The sequence below is a fragment of the Oryx dammah genome, unplaced genomic scaffold, assembly GCF_014754425.2.
Source record: "Oryx dammah isolate SB20612 unplaced genomic scaffold, SCBI_Odam_1.1 HiC_scaffold_26, whole genome shotgun sequence".
Lineage (NCBI taxonomy): Eukaryota > Metazoa > Chordata > Mammalia > Artiodactyla > Bovidae > Oryx > Oryx dammah.
The window spans coordinates 21,217,006-21,231,227 of NW_024070210.1; the positions used below are offsets into that span (position 1 = coordinate 21,217,006).

The window sequence follows — 14,222 nt, forward strand, 5'->3', positions numbered from 1 at the left end:
GCCCCCAGCATGGGCCCTGTAAGCCCATCCAGACAGTGGGTTTATGTGACACCACAATTCCCTGCCCTGCGAGAAGGCCTGGCCCACGCACAGACAGCTGGAAGTCACTTCGACCCCCAATGACACTGTTCAAAGCCTCCTCTGTTTGGCTTTTTGACTCCTGATTGACATTCGCTGGCGAGTAGAGCTAAATGCTGCGCTGAGGACAATGTTGACCCGCTCTGACTATTCGCAAGGAAAGACTTTTCAGAATAACAAACAAAACAAAACAAAACCCCCAAAACATTGGTGTGCTTAAGGGACTGAATAGAGCCCAAGAGGTCCAAGGAGGCAGGGCCGGGCCTTTCAAGGGGCTGGCAAGTCCATTGAGGAGTTAATTGTTTGGGTGTACAATGAGTTTATTCTGACCACATACAAAGAGCTTTCTCTTCCAGGTCCTTCAAAAGCAAATGTGTCAAAGGGGCCAGAGGAGGAATCTGTATTAATGGCATCTCTTGGGGTCTTGAGACTGAGGAGCCTTGGAGAATGAGAGAAAAAGAAACCACCACCCCCAGCCCGAAATTTGGAAAGTCTCTCAATGATCCCAAGTCCGCTTTGATTCTTGGGTTCTGCCCAAACCCTGGTCCATCACTGGTCACCCTCCCTCCTGGATTCATTCAGGCTGCAAGACATGGAGATAAACTTCAGCCCAGTAGAAGTGTTGGAAGGTTCTTGCTATTGAAGGGACTACATTTATTCCAGCGCCATCATCCCCCTCAGCATGTGACTCAGACCCAGTATGAAAGTCGAGAAGACTTATTCCGGGCATCACAGGGAGACAACAGTGTCTGTTTACAGAAATGTCCCTTAAGAACCTGGCCCGAATCATACCAGGGGGAGGATGGAGTTGTTAGTTAACCTCAACATTTCCTGAGGTCCCATGACCAACAAGGCTCAGAAATGTACTCTGAGCTGTCCAGATTCTGACCATTGAGAACAGAAGTTATCTGAGTACTTCAGGTCCTTTCCAGAGTGAGAGATCAGTGCTCTACATCTGCCCACCCACATGCACCCTCCTTCCCAATACAAGTGAAAACAAGCTTAAAACTGTCTTTTTGCAAGCAGTTCCCCACATCGTCAAGCTCCATATTTTCTTGAGTTAGAACAGAAACAAAGGGCTGGTGAAAAGGGTAAACCAGAGATGGAAGAAGAGGGTGGTGAGAGGGGTGGGGTGTAGGGCATCCGTGGCGCTGGCAGCAGCCGAGCTGGCTCAGAGCTGGGTTCACACAGAGACTGGGCTAGTTTTTTAAACTAGAAATGACTTTGCAACAGGTAATTGCAAACAGAGAGGCCTCATGAACCCTCCACCCAGTTTCCTCCAATGTAGCAAGCATCTTTACAGTTAACATAATTATATAGATAACATCATAATAGTATAATATCAAAATCAGGAAATTGATATTGGTATAATCCAGGGACCTTATTCACATCCCACCAGTTTTGCATGTGCTTGTTGCTGGGTGTCTGGTTGGGTGGGCAGCGTGTAGCTCTATGCGACTTTATCCATGCGCAGATTCATGCAACCACCACTACGATCAAAATATAGAACTAGTCCATCACTACAAAGATATGCCATGCGCTACCCTTTTATAATCACACTTCCCCTTCTCCACCTCATCTTTCACCCCTGGTAACCACTAACGCTTTCTCCATCTCTATAATTTTGTCATTTTCAGAATGTTATATAAATGGCATCACGCAGGAGACGATCTCTGGAGGCTGGACTTTTTCACTCTGCATAATGCCCTTGAAATCCATCCAGCTGTTGCCGCGTGAGTCAGCAGTGTGCTCCTTTTATGTTACTGAGTAGTATTTCATGGTCTGGATGCACCTCAGTTTGTTTCCCCCACTGAAGGACGTTTGGGTTGTTTTCACCCTTGGCTATTACAGATAAAGCTGCTGTGACTACTTGTGTACAGGTTTTTGTGTGGACATAAGTTTTCATTTCTCTGGCATAAATAATCAGGAGTGCAATCACTAGATTATATGGTAAGCATATGTTTTGTTGTTTACTTTTTTAGGAAACTTCCAAAGGATCTGGCTGTATCATTTCACATTCTTATCAACAATTTATGAAAGATCCAGTTCCTCTGCAGTGATATTTGGTATTGTCACTATTTTAGCTCTTCTAATAGGTGTGTAGTAATATCTTACCATGTTCTTAATTTGCACTTTAAACTTTTTGATCAAAGTATAGCTGAGTTACAATATCATGTAAGCTTTGGGTGTATAGCACAGCAATTCAGTTATGCATAGTATATATATGCATATTCTTTTTCAGATTCTTTTCCCTTATAGGTTATTACATGATACTGAGTCTAGTTCCCTGTGCTATGCAGTAGGTCATGTATTTTTTCCATTTTTAAATTAAATTGTTTTTCAACTGTTAAGTTTTTAAGCATTCTTTATAGGTTCATATGTCCTCTGTCAGACAGGTGGTTTGTAAGTATTTTCTCCAAGTCTGTAGCTTTTAATTTCCTTAACAAGATACTTTGAAAGCAAGTTTTCAATTTTGGTTAAGTCCAATTTATCAATTAAAATTTTTTTTTGAATCACATGTTTGGTATTCTCCAACACTAAAGCTCAAGGTTCACCTACATATAAGTTCTAAAAATTTTCTCCTATGTCTTCCTTATAAAAGTTTTAATAGCTTTAGATTTTACATTGAAGTCCAAGATCCATTTTGAGTTAATGTTCGTATGAAGTGTGAGGTTTAGGCTGAAGGTCTTGGGAAGTTGTTTTTGTTTTTGTCTATTGGGTACCCGATTGCTACAGCACCATTTGTTGAAAGGACTATCTTTACTCCACTGAATTCCTTTTGCACGTTTCAAAAATCAGTTTGCTAAGCTTGTGTAGGTCTATTTCTGGGTTCTCTGTTCTGTTCTGTTGATCCTTAGGTCAACAGACAGTGAAAATACTCCGTATGATACTATAATGGTGGATACCACTACTCATGTGTCTATTCCCCCAGAGTATACGACACCAAGGGTGAATCCTAATATAAACTGTGAACTTTGGGTGTTTATGGTGTGTCAATTTAGGTTCACCAGTTGTAACAAAGGTACCCACTCTGGGAGGGGGGTGGTGTTGATGGTGGAGAAGGCGACACATGTGTGGGGACAGGGGGCATATAGAAAATTTCAGGACCTTCCTCTTAATTCTGCTGTGAACCTAAAACTACTCTTAGAAAACGAAGTCAAAAATAAATAAAAACAGAATAAAATAGACATTTAAAAATATGGAGTCACCACATTTGTTTAGATGACCAAAGGAAAGCATGGATTGAAAATTCATAAAGGGTCATGAAGGGAGTAAAATATTAAAGATCTCTTGGTTAAAAAAAAATCCTCTCACTTTCTTTTTTAAAATTGTTTCAGCTTCTCTAGTACCGTTGCCTTCTCTGGGAGATAGTAAAGGACAGGGAAGCCTGGCGTGCTGCAGCCCGTGGGGTTGGGAAGAGTTGGACCCAACTTGAGGACTAAACAACACCACCACCATTGCCTTTCCACATAAATTTTGGAATAAGCAGCCCTTGAACCTCATGGCTTTCCTTCAACAGGTACAACAGGACCAGAGAGTGACAACTTGACCTTGACCACAGGAGCTACATGGCGCTTAGGGCTGGAGGAGTGGTTCAGATGTGGCCCCAAGGCCTGTCCACCCACAGGCTGATATCCCTGCCTCCCTCCAGCTTGCTGGGCCACACTTAGAACTGAACTCATTCAGCTGAAGAACATGTCCTCACTGGCCAGACAAGGTCAGAGTGTCCCCTAGACTTCAGGAGCCCCACAAAGGTACCAGGCAGAGGAATCAAGAACTTGCCAGTGCACCATGCTCATCCCAGGCAGCCTCCTCCAAGGGTCTCTCCTCAGAGGCTCTAATCCTGGGAGCGGCTGGCAAGGGAGGAGGAGCCACCTGCCATCCCTCCCCTGCTTCCCAGTATCCCAGCATCTAGAAGTCTGTGCTCCTCTGGGAGGCTTCCCCTCCATGATGATGCCTTCGACAAGAAGAGGCTAAGACCATAGAGGGTGAGCTCCACGAGCTGAGGGTTTCTACATTTCACCTGCCACTGGGTCCTCAGGGACTGTAACAAAGCTGGCACCGAAGTCTCAATGAATATTTGTTGAATGAAAGAATAAAACAGCCAAGTATAAAACACCAGCGGTCACTAACAACACCGAGGGACTTGTTAGAATCCAGATCACAAACCCTGTTTCCTCTCCACTCCTTGGAAATCAGGTATCTTCCATTTGTAAACTTTCTTTTAGAGACCCCAGAATATGGGCTCAGATGGAGGGCAGGCAGTTGAGTAGATGGAGTTACTCCCTGCTGGGGGAGTAATGAACTTGGGTAGTGGGAGATGAGGGGCACACGTGAACACTCAAGCACACTCGTGCACACCCCTTCTGCAGCTGATCTCTTTGAAGCTGATATACTGATATGCCAGGCTTGGTCAGCGTGGCTCGGACACTAGACAGCGACCTGCATGCAGAGAAGAAAAGAGCTTCATCTCATGGGCCTGGAGCTACTTAGGTGCAGTTTGTAGCAGGCATGCATCAGAATGAATGGTTCTCCACAGGGAAATCCGAGGTCAACACATAGAGGTCATCAGTTGCCCATCTCCATTCAAATCCAGCCCAGGCTGGAAGGTAATCAGACTTAAGCCATCTCGTGGCAAGGCTGACAGATCACCCGTGAATCTAGCCGCCCTCTCTGGGCTGAGAGAAGAGAAAAAAGAGGTGGCTGGGAAGAGGTGAAAGACACGTGAACGGGCGACATTCTGTGTATAGGATGCTCTGAGACGGCTGGCTCTGCACACCTCCACCAGGTTGGAGGCAATGCAAGGAAACCCCTTCAGGTGTACTTAACCCCATGAGGGCGGAGGCTAGAGACCACACGAGCCCCTTCATCTGGGAGACCTGCCATCCATCATCCCTGCTCTAAGCACATCCCTCGGCCCTGAGAGGGAGTGCTGATGTCCCCACCGTTTGTGTGACAAAGGCCTCCAAGCTGGCATCAACGTATAAGCCAAACACCACGAGAGATTCTCAAAACCGAGGCCCAGAGAGGGACGCTGGAAAAATAACTGCGGCCCACTCTGCGCTTGCAGCACAGGCTACGGAGCAGTCAGCGGAGGGGCGGGGCTGGGGGCGCAATAAAAGAAGTCTCTAGGAGCTGAATGTTGGAAGTTCTGCTTCTCTCCAAGGCTGGCTTGACAAATACAGGAGCACGTGCAGAAAAGAGAGCAGTTTTCTAAATGTTTTTATTCTTCTTTCACTTTCCTTACACTGCTTGCTCCCAGAGCTCTTAGAAGTAAGAAATAGCAAACTGCAGAAAACTCCTGATGACCCTAAATTTTCATTGGCCATGTATCCTAGGCGCTCCAGAGAAAAAGTTCCCGGAAACTGCCAGAAATCATTGTCCAAGTCCTCTCCCACTGTTCTCCCATTCTTCACCTGCCCCACCAACACCCCACCGGAAGCTGAGAATGTCCTTACTGCACTTCATAAGCAATGAAGCCTAGGACCAGTCCTTGACCCTGTGTTAGGTTATTCTGGAAACCCCCTCAAATCACCCACATTTGTTAGCATCTAGACCCCTGAAAGAGGCACCTCGGGAAAGTCCACAAGCCTTGGTGGGCCAGGAGAAGCTGCTCAGGGTAAAATCACCACTTCTAAATCGCATTTTGCTTCCCAGTCACTTTTCTACTTCAATGGAAACCCTAAATTCCTTCCTCTCAATTTCTGCAGCTTTCAACTGTTTTAGCAGCAGATGGTCAGAACTCAGGGGTTGCTGGGGGGTCCTTTCCTCTCTTCTGATATTCCTCTGTAGCATCAATAAAACATATGTGGATGCACGTGTGCCTCCCGCCCCCTCAAAATGCACACATACCCCTTCCATCTCTCTCGGAGGGCGAGGACCATCAGAGAAGGGACGGCAGCAGGATGGGAGTGCCCCAGATCAATGGATATTTGAAACTCAAACACATGGCCCGGGACCTCCCCCGCATGTGTTAATTACCACACATGTGCCCATAAAGGAGTCCGGGGAAACACAAGGGGCCCAAAGAACAGAGCACAGTGAAGACATTCCAGGGGATTAAGTAAACAGTCTGAAGTTCTGACCCTCCTCCTCTCCTGCAGCACGTGCATCTGGGTAAGATAACCGGGCCTCCTTCCCCCCACTTCTCCCCTCGGGCCCCACACCTGTGGACCCAGGAGCAGGAGCGACCCAGACCTGCTTGCTGGCCAGACGCCTGTGACCTGCTACCGCCTGGCCTCTCTCCCTCTCTCCTGCCTCCTGCTATCTCCCCGGGCCTCCTCCCCCAGCCTCCTCCCACTCTGCCTTTCTCCTCCTCGCCTTCAGAGGACTGATTCCTGGCCGGCAACCAGACCCTCTGTCGCACAATACGCCTTTTCATTCCTCCCAGGCGGAGAGAACCGATCCCTCCAAGTCCGGTCCATGGAGCATGTTCAAAAAGGCAGAAGGGTGGCGAAAGAAAGAGCTGGGTGTGCTCCTCCCCTGCTCCCACCCGCCCCCAGCCCCTACACATACATACACCCAGACCCCCAGCCTCGCCTCCTTTCTGGACGTCCTCTGGGCCGAGCATCCCTCTGGGCAGGTCTCTGGAGTTGCGGCTCTCGGGAGATGCCTTCTGGGAGACCCCCCATGGGGGCACGAGCTCAGACAAGGGCCCTTTGTGTCTTCCCACCTGCCTCCCTCCGGAGCACATTCCATTCTTAAGTGGCAGCTGAAGAGGCACCTCAGCGGGGCCAACACAGGATATTACCAATGCCCTCTCGCACCCTGTCCCCATTCAAACCCCAGCTTCCTGGACAGGTGTGGCTTCAGGTGGGCCTTCCTACAGGTGGCTTTTCACTGCCCTGCCCGCGGCAAACAAGGAGAAGAGATTCAACACCTCTGCTGTTGTTCAGTTGTGTCCGACTCTTTGCAACCCCACAGACTGCAGCACCTCTGGGAACCCTCCAGAGTAGAAGGAAAGAGAGGCCATCGGGCAGAAGTCAAGTCTCCAGGGGGCAAGTGAACCCTAGCATCTTCCCCACCCCCCTGCCAGGCCTTTGCACCAAAGAGGAAGCCCCTACACCACCATCTGGAATGGAGGGACCCCCCAGAATAAGGGAGTGAAGAGGTAGGAACTTGAGGCTTCACACTCTATCCACCCCCCTCCCTGGAGGAATCAGATTCCCCTGCCTTCTCCCACCTGGATCAGCAAGAGCCTGCTGTGAGCACGGGTCTGATTCCTATTGTCATTCACAACATACAAGACAACCTGGGAAATACTTCTCTGTGCAGTTTAAAAGCCAGATCCTCTGGTTGGCCTTTTTGGGGGCAGGTGCTTCACCCAGCATCATGCACTCCGTGGGGAAAGTCTGGGTGGTCTGTTCTGCATGGCTGCTCTTTCTTTTTCCTACCACCAGGACCTCATGCCCAGGATTAAAGCTTATGCTCCTGAAGACTTCAGCGGCAACAAGCAAAACTGAAGGCAGTTCCCTTTTCCAACCCCAATCAATTACAGACAGACATGCCACTCACAGTGTTGATGATTTCAGATCTTTGCAGGAAATGTTTATCCCCTCTCCTGCCCTCCCTCCTAGAAGGGAACCACCAACATTCAAGGCTGTCTTCCTAGCCCTGTGAAGTACTTTTTTTGCCCACTTACTCATTCCTGTTCGCTGGTAGGGAAGCAGCCCATTGGGTCCTTTGGCCCATGGTTTCTAGAAGGAGGTGATATCACCAAGCTCTACTTCCATATCTTCTTGGAGCACTTGCATGCAGGGAGAGCAGGTTCTCCAGACTCTCAGCTCCTCCATTCAAGCAGGGGGACTCTGCCTCCTCTTTGGATTCCCACGGAATTAGCATCTGAGGCAAGGGCCAGGGCCTCACCTTGGTCTCTCTGTGACCGCAGCATAGGATAAGCCTGCTTGCCCCACTCTGATCCTTGCAGGCCCAACTCTCCATATAGCTCTTACGAGCATGAAGTTCCCAAGGCTCAGAGTCAAGTAGGAGGGCTCAAACTCAGCTGAGATCTCCCACCTGGGTTTTACCTGAGACCCCAAAATGAGGCTTCTGGAGTGCTTGCATGGGCAATAAAATTGAAACCTGTTTTCCATGCAACCACCAGCTGTCTGTGTGTATGCTGTTCTGGAGGTAAGAAGTGGCGAATCTTAGCGTCTTCCCTACTGGAAAGTAAGGTCAGCACATCCCAGGGGCCCATTCCTCATGTCAGCTAGTCCACTAACCAGCACTCAGACAAATGCCCTCATCAAGGCCAACTGCACAATTTGTAGGGCCCAGTGCAGAGCGAAAAAGCCTTTTCTTCAAAAAGCTGGAGAAAGGGTGCCATGAAAGACACTAAAATATTAAGTCTGATCCTCTCCTCCATGGTCTCTCTCTTGATTTGTCATGGTGTTTTTCAACTTGCTATTTGTCATTGTTCTAGGTAAAGAAAGGCTTCCCTAGTGGCTCAGACAGTAAAGAATCTGCCTGCAATGCAGGAGACCCAGGTTCAATCCCTGGCTTGGGAAGATCCCTTGGAGAAGGAAACGGCAACCCACTCCAGTATTCTTGCCTGGGAAATCCCATGGACAGAAGAGTCAGGCGGGCTACATTCCATGGGGGGGGCAAAAATCAGACGATGACTGAGTAACAAATACGTTCTTACTTTCTAGGTAAAGAAAAATGAAAATTCTAAGCAGGTTGTGGAAGACCCGTAGCCCTCATCACAAAAGCTATCTGTCAATGAAGCCACAGTGAATACGCACAGTACACGTTTCTCTACTGCCCACATGCATGCTTCGTTGTCCCATTGCACTGTGCTGACAAAACCCAAGTTCAAGGGTAAAATAACAAGAATTTCGAGACCACAGCTGCCCAGGTCACATGCCCATGGAGCATCGTAGTCTTAGTGAAGAGACTCTGGATGTGCCAGAACAATTATCAAGGAGAATCAGAGAGGAAAAATAATGCTCAGATGAGTTTCCAAAATAGGAAGAGTCTGGGTAGGCTTGGGCATGCCCACCTTCACTGTGCTTTTCTGGTTAATGCCAGTGGTTACCAGTAGTTGATTGACTGAACTTCCCAGGAACCAAGGGTCTCAGGGTCCTCGCCTGCCACGTGCACTGCTCATCTCTCTCAGAAATTCTGGGAGGTGATGAGCTTTACTTACCTCCGGGGCTTCTGGGAGGGAACAGAATAAGAATGCAGACTCTCTGCAGGGCACTTTTAGCTTTCACCCCAGGCTCCTTCCATCTTGTCTAAGAACACCTGCTTGGATGGGCTTTAGAAGCAAACATTTAGATAAAGCGTGAAACTCCACTCACCTTTCCTTCCTGAGTTACCCTGGCTCGCAGGCTTATCGGTGACCGAACCTTGGGTGAAAGGGGAAACAAAAACACAGACGTTCAGAATGCATCGCGGTTGGTTTCTTTCAGAGTTGGTAAAGCCTGCTGTTAGGAGCATATGGTTATGTATATAGATACTGTATACACAACTAGGAACATTATATACAAAGTGAGTACATACATACATGTGAGTGGGGTTTGTTTAACATCAATGTCACTGGTATCACAGCACTGTTGAGACGAACCATGATTTCCAGGCTCCCTGGCAATAGTCTCGAGCAGATTTTTACAAAATTCCACATCCACATAACTCCTTTGTTGAACATTCCACTCACTGCCCCCTCGCCTCCACTTCCCACCAGTTCCACGTTCTGAGCCACGTTCAGTCAGTAGGACCGATGGCAAAGAAAACCCCTCTCACTGAAAATGCAGTGATTGACATCCCTTGCCGGTGAGGGCAGGAAATCAGTGATTTTCCATCTGCATTAAGTAGAAAATTGTTGGCCCAATTGTACTGAATGGGCCAAAATAGTCTGAGGCATGGAAACAATTTTCTAGACGCAGCCCGATCCTCAAGGAGGGTGGGTAGTGGGTGCATCTGGCCAAACGTGGTGCCCTGCATGTACTCGGGTGCCCTGCGCCCCCATCTGACAGTCCTGACCCTGCTGCACCTGCCTTCCCCGGGATGCCCTGCCCCACACACACAGGGCACAGCCAGCTCAAGCATAGAAGGGCATCGGGGGAGGTCCCCGCGACAAAAGAGAAGAAATCCATCCCTGTTCACATCCGACCCCTTCTCCATATACGAGTTTTGTGCGAATTCAATTATATTACCCTGCATGACTTGTTTCTAGAACATTTGTTTGCTTTAAATGAAACTTTCCAGGTCATTTGCAAGAAGGTTTCATTCCTCCCCCTCCCCACACCAACCCCAATTAAGGTTTCCAGTTTCCATGTAAACCACAAATAAAGTAAACTTTCCTTTTTGGCCTGCAAATTTTGGTTTCCTAATGTAGATACTTACTGCCCTTTCCACTCACTCTTCCCCTTATATAGCAGGGCTGGTCGAAAAAAATGAATAAATTTAGGGGAAAAAGAAAAATGTTAGGACAGGACTGCTGGAGTTTGGAATTTCCCATAGGCATTAGAATAATGTTTTATACTTTGCTTGCACTTAAAAATTAAAAATACGTAAATACATAAAATCTCATATACACAGATTACAGAGAAATAGGAAGCAGCTGGTGGGTGGGACAGACTTTTTTTTTAACATAGGCTGAGCTGCACAGTGAATTAAGGGAGTGACTTGAATTTCCTTACCATCAGAATGGAAGCGTGGGGCTTCTATAAATCCATAATACACAATCCCACAAAACTGACCTAAGAACAAAATTTCTCTATGCCCATAAAGTTGGAAATAGAAAAGACTTGATTTTTCCTATGGACTTACTAGGAGGGTCTCTATGAAAGAGTGGTTCCCTAATTTGTCTCAGCATCAGAACCACCTGAGAAGCTTCATAAGCATGTAGACTCCAAGTCTCACTCTAGACCTGCTGGATCCAAATATTGAAGGAGAAGCCTCAACATTTGGGTTCTTTTTTAATTCCCCAGGCACCACTGATGACAGCCAGCTTTCAGGACCACTGCCATGATTCTTGTCCATCACTGTATGTTACACTGGTGGCAAACATATGGCAACAGAGACCACCGCTCCCGTCTCCTGCACCCATGAAAGACATCACGAATTGCTCACCATAGCCTTTGATGCTGAACTCCTGTGCACTCTTGAAATCTATCTCAATAAAGTGTGCCTAGGGTCCCTAGCAACCAAGAGCACCCAAGCTATAAACTTATAGACTGTGCTTGGGTAAAGAGCATTGAACCAGAAACCTAAACTCAAGATAAAGAAATACATACCCAGAGACATATACTGACCCTATCACTCAGCTCCCAACAGAGCAAGCGCATTCAGGTGGACTCTCCCTGACCGGGAAGAGGACTCATAACCACCACCAGTCTTTCAGAGGTCCACCCACAGATGCAGGAGACCGGCCAAGGCATACTCTCTCCACCCCTTTTCTCTCTTCCCGCCCTTCCCTACGGTACCTGAACATACAGGAGTTTTATTCTGCACAGAAGAGCCACTGATGGGCTTCCCGTCGGGGGTGACACACCAGCAGTACCCGGTGTAAGTGTGGCACTGCACCTGTTCGGGAAGTGGGGAGCAGAAAAGAACCATGAGTCTTGGGTCACAGCATCAACAGTGGCCTCCCATCCGTTTCAAACCCTCCCCAGCAAGGCGGAGCGCTGCTTCCACCGCTCACTCCAGCAGCCCGCCCCCAGCGTGTCCCTTGACGATGGGCCAGAAAACACTGTGCTTTCTGCGTGACTCTCAGGCACAACCACAGCCACTTATCTTGGGCTTCACGCTGTTTCCTTATGACATTTAACAGTTAATCTCTCACACCACACTCAGAAATGCCCGATGCGTGTCCCATCTATTTGTAAGAAGTTCCGACTGGTGAACTAACTTGGCAAGTACAAGTTGGAATGTCATCACAAGTTGGAATGACATCGCTGTAGGTTGATACAACCCTTAACAGGCAGGGACAAGTGAAAGGCTTTTCTTCTTTTTCTAGCTTTTCCCAGCACCGGTTCCTACAGTCAGCTTGCCTACTGATCATGCGACTTTCCTAAGAGAAGGCCACACATGACGGGGCTGAGGCAAGAATAAGGCCATTGGCGTCTGCAGGTGCTCGTTCTAGGTGCCCTGCTGCACCACTGCTTGACCTTCTTCAAGCCTCCTTGCTTAGGTCCATGCTGCCTGGGAACAGTAAATTAAAATGAAGCTTTGGCCTTCATTTGGGGTAATTCTTCTTTCTCTTTCAATAGCTGTCACTCTGTTCACCTCCTCCACTGCACCCCACTATCCCTTTTCCACCCACTTTCTACACAAATCTGGGCATCACTCCCCTGCTTAAAATACCTCAAAGACTTGCCATCGGACTCAGGATGGAGATGAGGCTGATTTGCACAAGCTTAGGGATCCCCATGATCTGGCCCCTGCTCTCCCCACATCCCTGTTTTACCCCCAGGTCTCCACATATCCTCTATTCCAGCCACAAGCAACTTGTCGAGGCTCAGAAACACATCCTAGTGTCTCATGATTCTGAACCTCTGTTTGCTTTAACCAGTCAATCTTTCTGGAATACCATTCCTCAACCCATCCCAGCCTACACCCAAGCCTTTGTCTTCCCAGCTCACTCAGGATACACCTGCTCCTTAAAGTGGTCCCAGGCTCCCTACGTCCTCCCCCTCCTTCCTCTGACCCTCCACACAGCCTGGTTCCCCTAATTCCCCCTATTAAAACGAGCCTGATGATCTGTCTAGTCTATCTCCCCCATTAGACTGTGACCTCCCAAAGGCAAGAGACTGAAACTTGGCTGTTTCTATATTCCAAGCATCTAGCACAATGCCTGAGATTTATTGTAGGCATTTGATGAGTTGAATGAATGCATGCATTATCATATTTCCTGAATTCTTGGTTTCGATCCATCCTAAAAATGTAACATCAATTTAAACAGCCCTGCCACATTAAATGTAGACCTCAATCACAAGATGTGTGCCAACCGCACAGACATTAAAGTGTGGGCAAAAGGTGCCTCTTGGGATCAAGGACTTATCAGAATCGAGGATAGACAGCAACAGCATACAAACTGAGAGGAGAGGGATAGTGTACAGAAGGAAAGGACAGAGCAGACAGCCTCTGTAAAATCCGTAAGTTATCAGCAAGACAGAAAAGCTACCGAAAAGACTTCTGCTCTTGTGACGATACCAAACACCACAGTTTCCCCCAAAACTAGTTGTTTCATTACAGACCTGCACTCAGAAATTGGGATTTAAGAACAAGATGCAGGGCATCTCACTCCTACCGGTATGCTGACTGTATAATTGAGGCATTTACCTGTACCATGCATGCAAAGAGAAACTGTGTTCAATACCTTCACCAAAGGACCACGTTTCACTCCCGCTTTATCTCGTGGAGACAAGCCCTGAATCCCAAGATCACGCTTGCTACCCCAGATGCTGACTCAAGATCAGTGTTCTCTGGAAGGTTAGTGCTACCTTCCAAGGAGGCCTAAGGGTGGAATGGAAAGCAAGCCAGATACACCTAGATTTGAATCCTAGATCCAGCCAGTTACGTACAGATTTGGCAGTTATGTTACTTAGGTCTTTGAGCCCCATCTATAAAATGGGGATCCTAGCACCTAACCTGGAGGGCACTGGCCAGGAAAACAGCAAGTGTGAGACCAGTGCCTGGCCTGGGCTGATGGCCAGATACAGGGTGGCTGCAGCAAGATTGCTCTTGGCTGTGTCAGACAGCCTGGCCAGCCGGCCTCCAATGTGGGCCCAAACACCCCTGGGAAGCCGGGGAGACTCTGGTGGGGAGCACTCCCGGAAACTTGGAGTCCACCCCTTCAGACTCAGCATGGCCCACAGGGGACGGCTCCTCGCCAAGGGCAGCATTTTAACGGGGCCTGGCTGGCTGCTTCTTCCTCCGTGGGGAAGTCTGTCCCTGGGGCCAGTGGCCACGCTGACTCACCCCGGGGCCCCTTGGCTCTCGCGGCCAAGGCCAGCGTCTCTTTCTTGAGGATGGTACCCACCCCCCAAGTCCGACTTCTAGACGACATGGAGCGCCCCTCCTCTGGGCCTGCAGAGTCCCAGCTGAGGCTGCTGGGGACAGAAGCGTGTGCCTGAAGAAGAGACAGAGCCTCAAGCTTTGTTCCAGGGGATATAATCTGACCTTGGGGCTCCGAGGGT

General features: G+C 48.4%; 1 protein-coding gene across 4 annotated transcripts in view; it reads right to left on the reverse strand.

The window, feature by feature from the left end:
- SMOC1 (SPARC related modular calcium binding 1) overlaps positions 1-14,222 on the reverse strand; it is a 143,678-nt gene that overhangs the window by 42,735 nt on the left and 86,721 nt on the right. For all 4 annotated transcript variants that reach the window (XM_040226188.1, XM_040226189.1, XM_040226187.1 and 1 more), the window contains exons 4-5: positions 11,508-11,607; positions 9,381-9,428 (exon numbers count right to left, since the gene is read on the reverse strand). In XM_040226188.1, the coding sequence (XP_040082122.1) occupies positions 9,381-9,428; positions 11,508-11,607 (148 nt within the window). The remainder of the gene's footprint in view (positions 1-9,380; positions 9,429-11,507; positions 11,608-14,222) is intronic.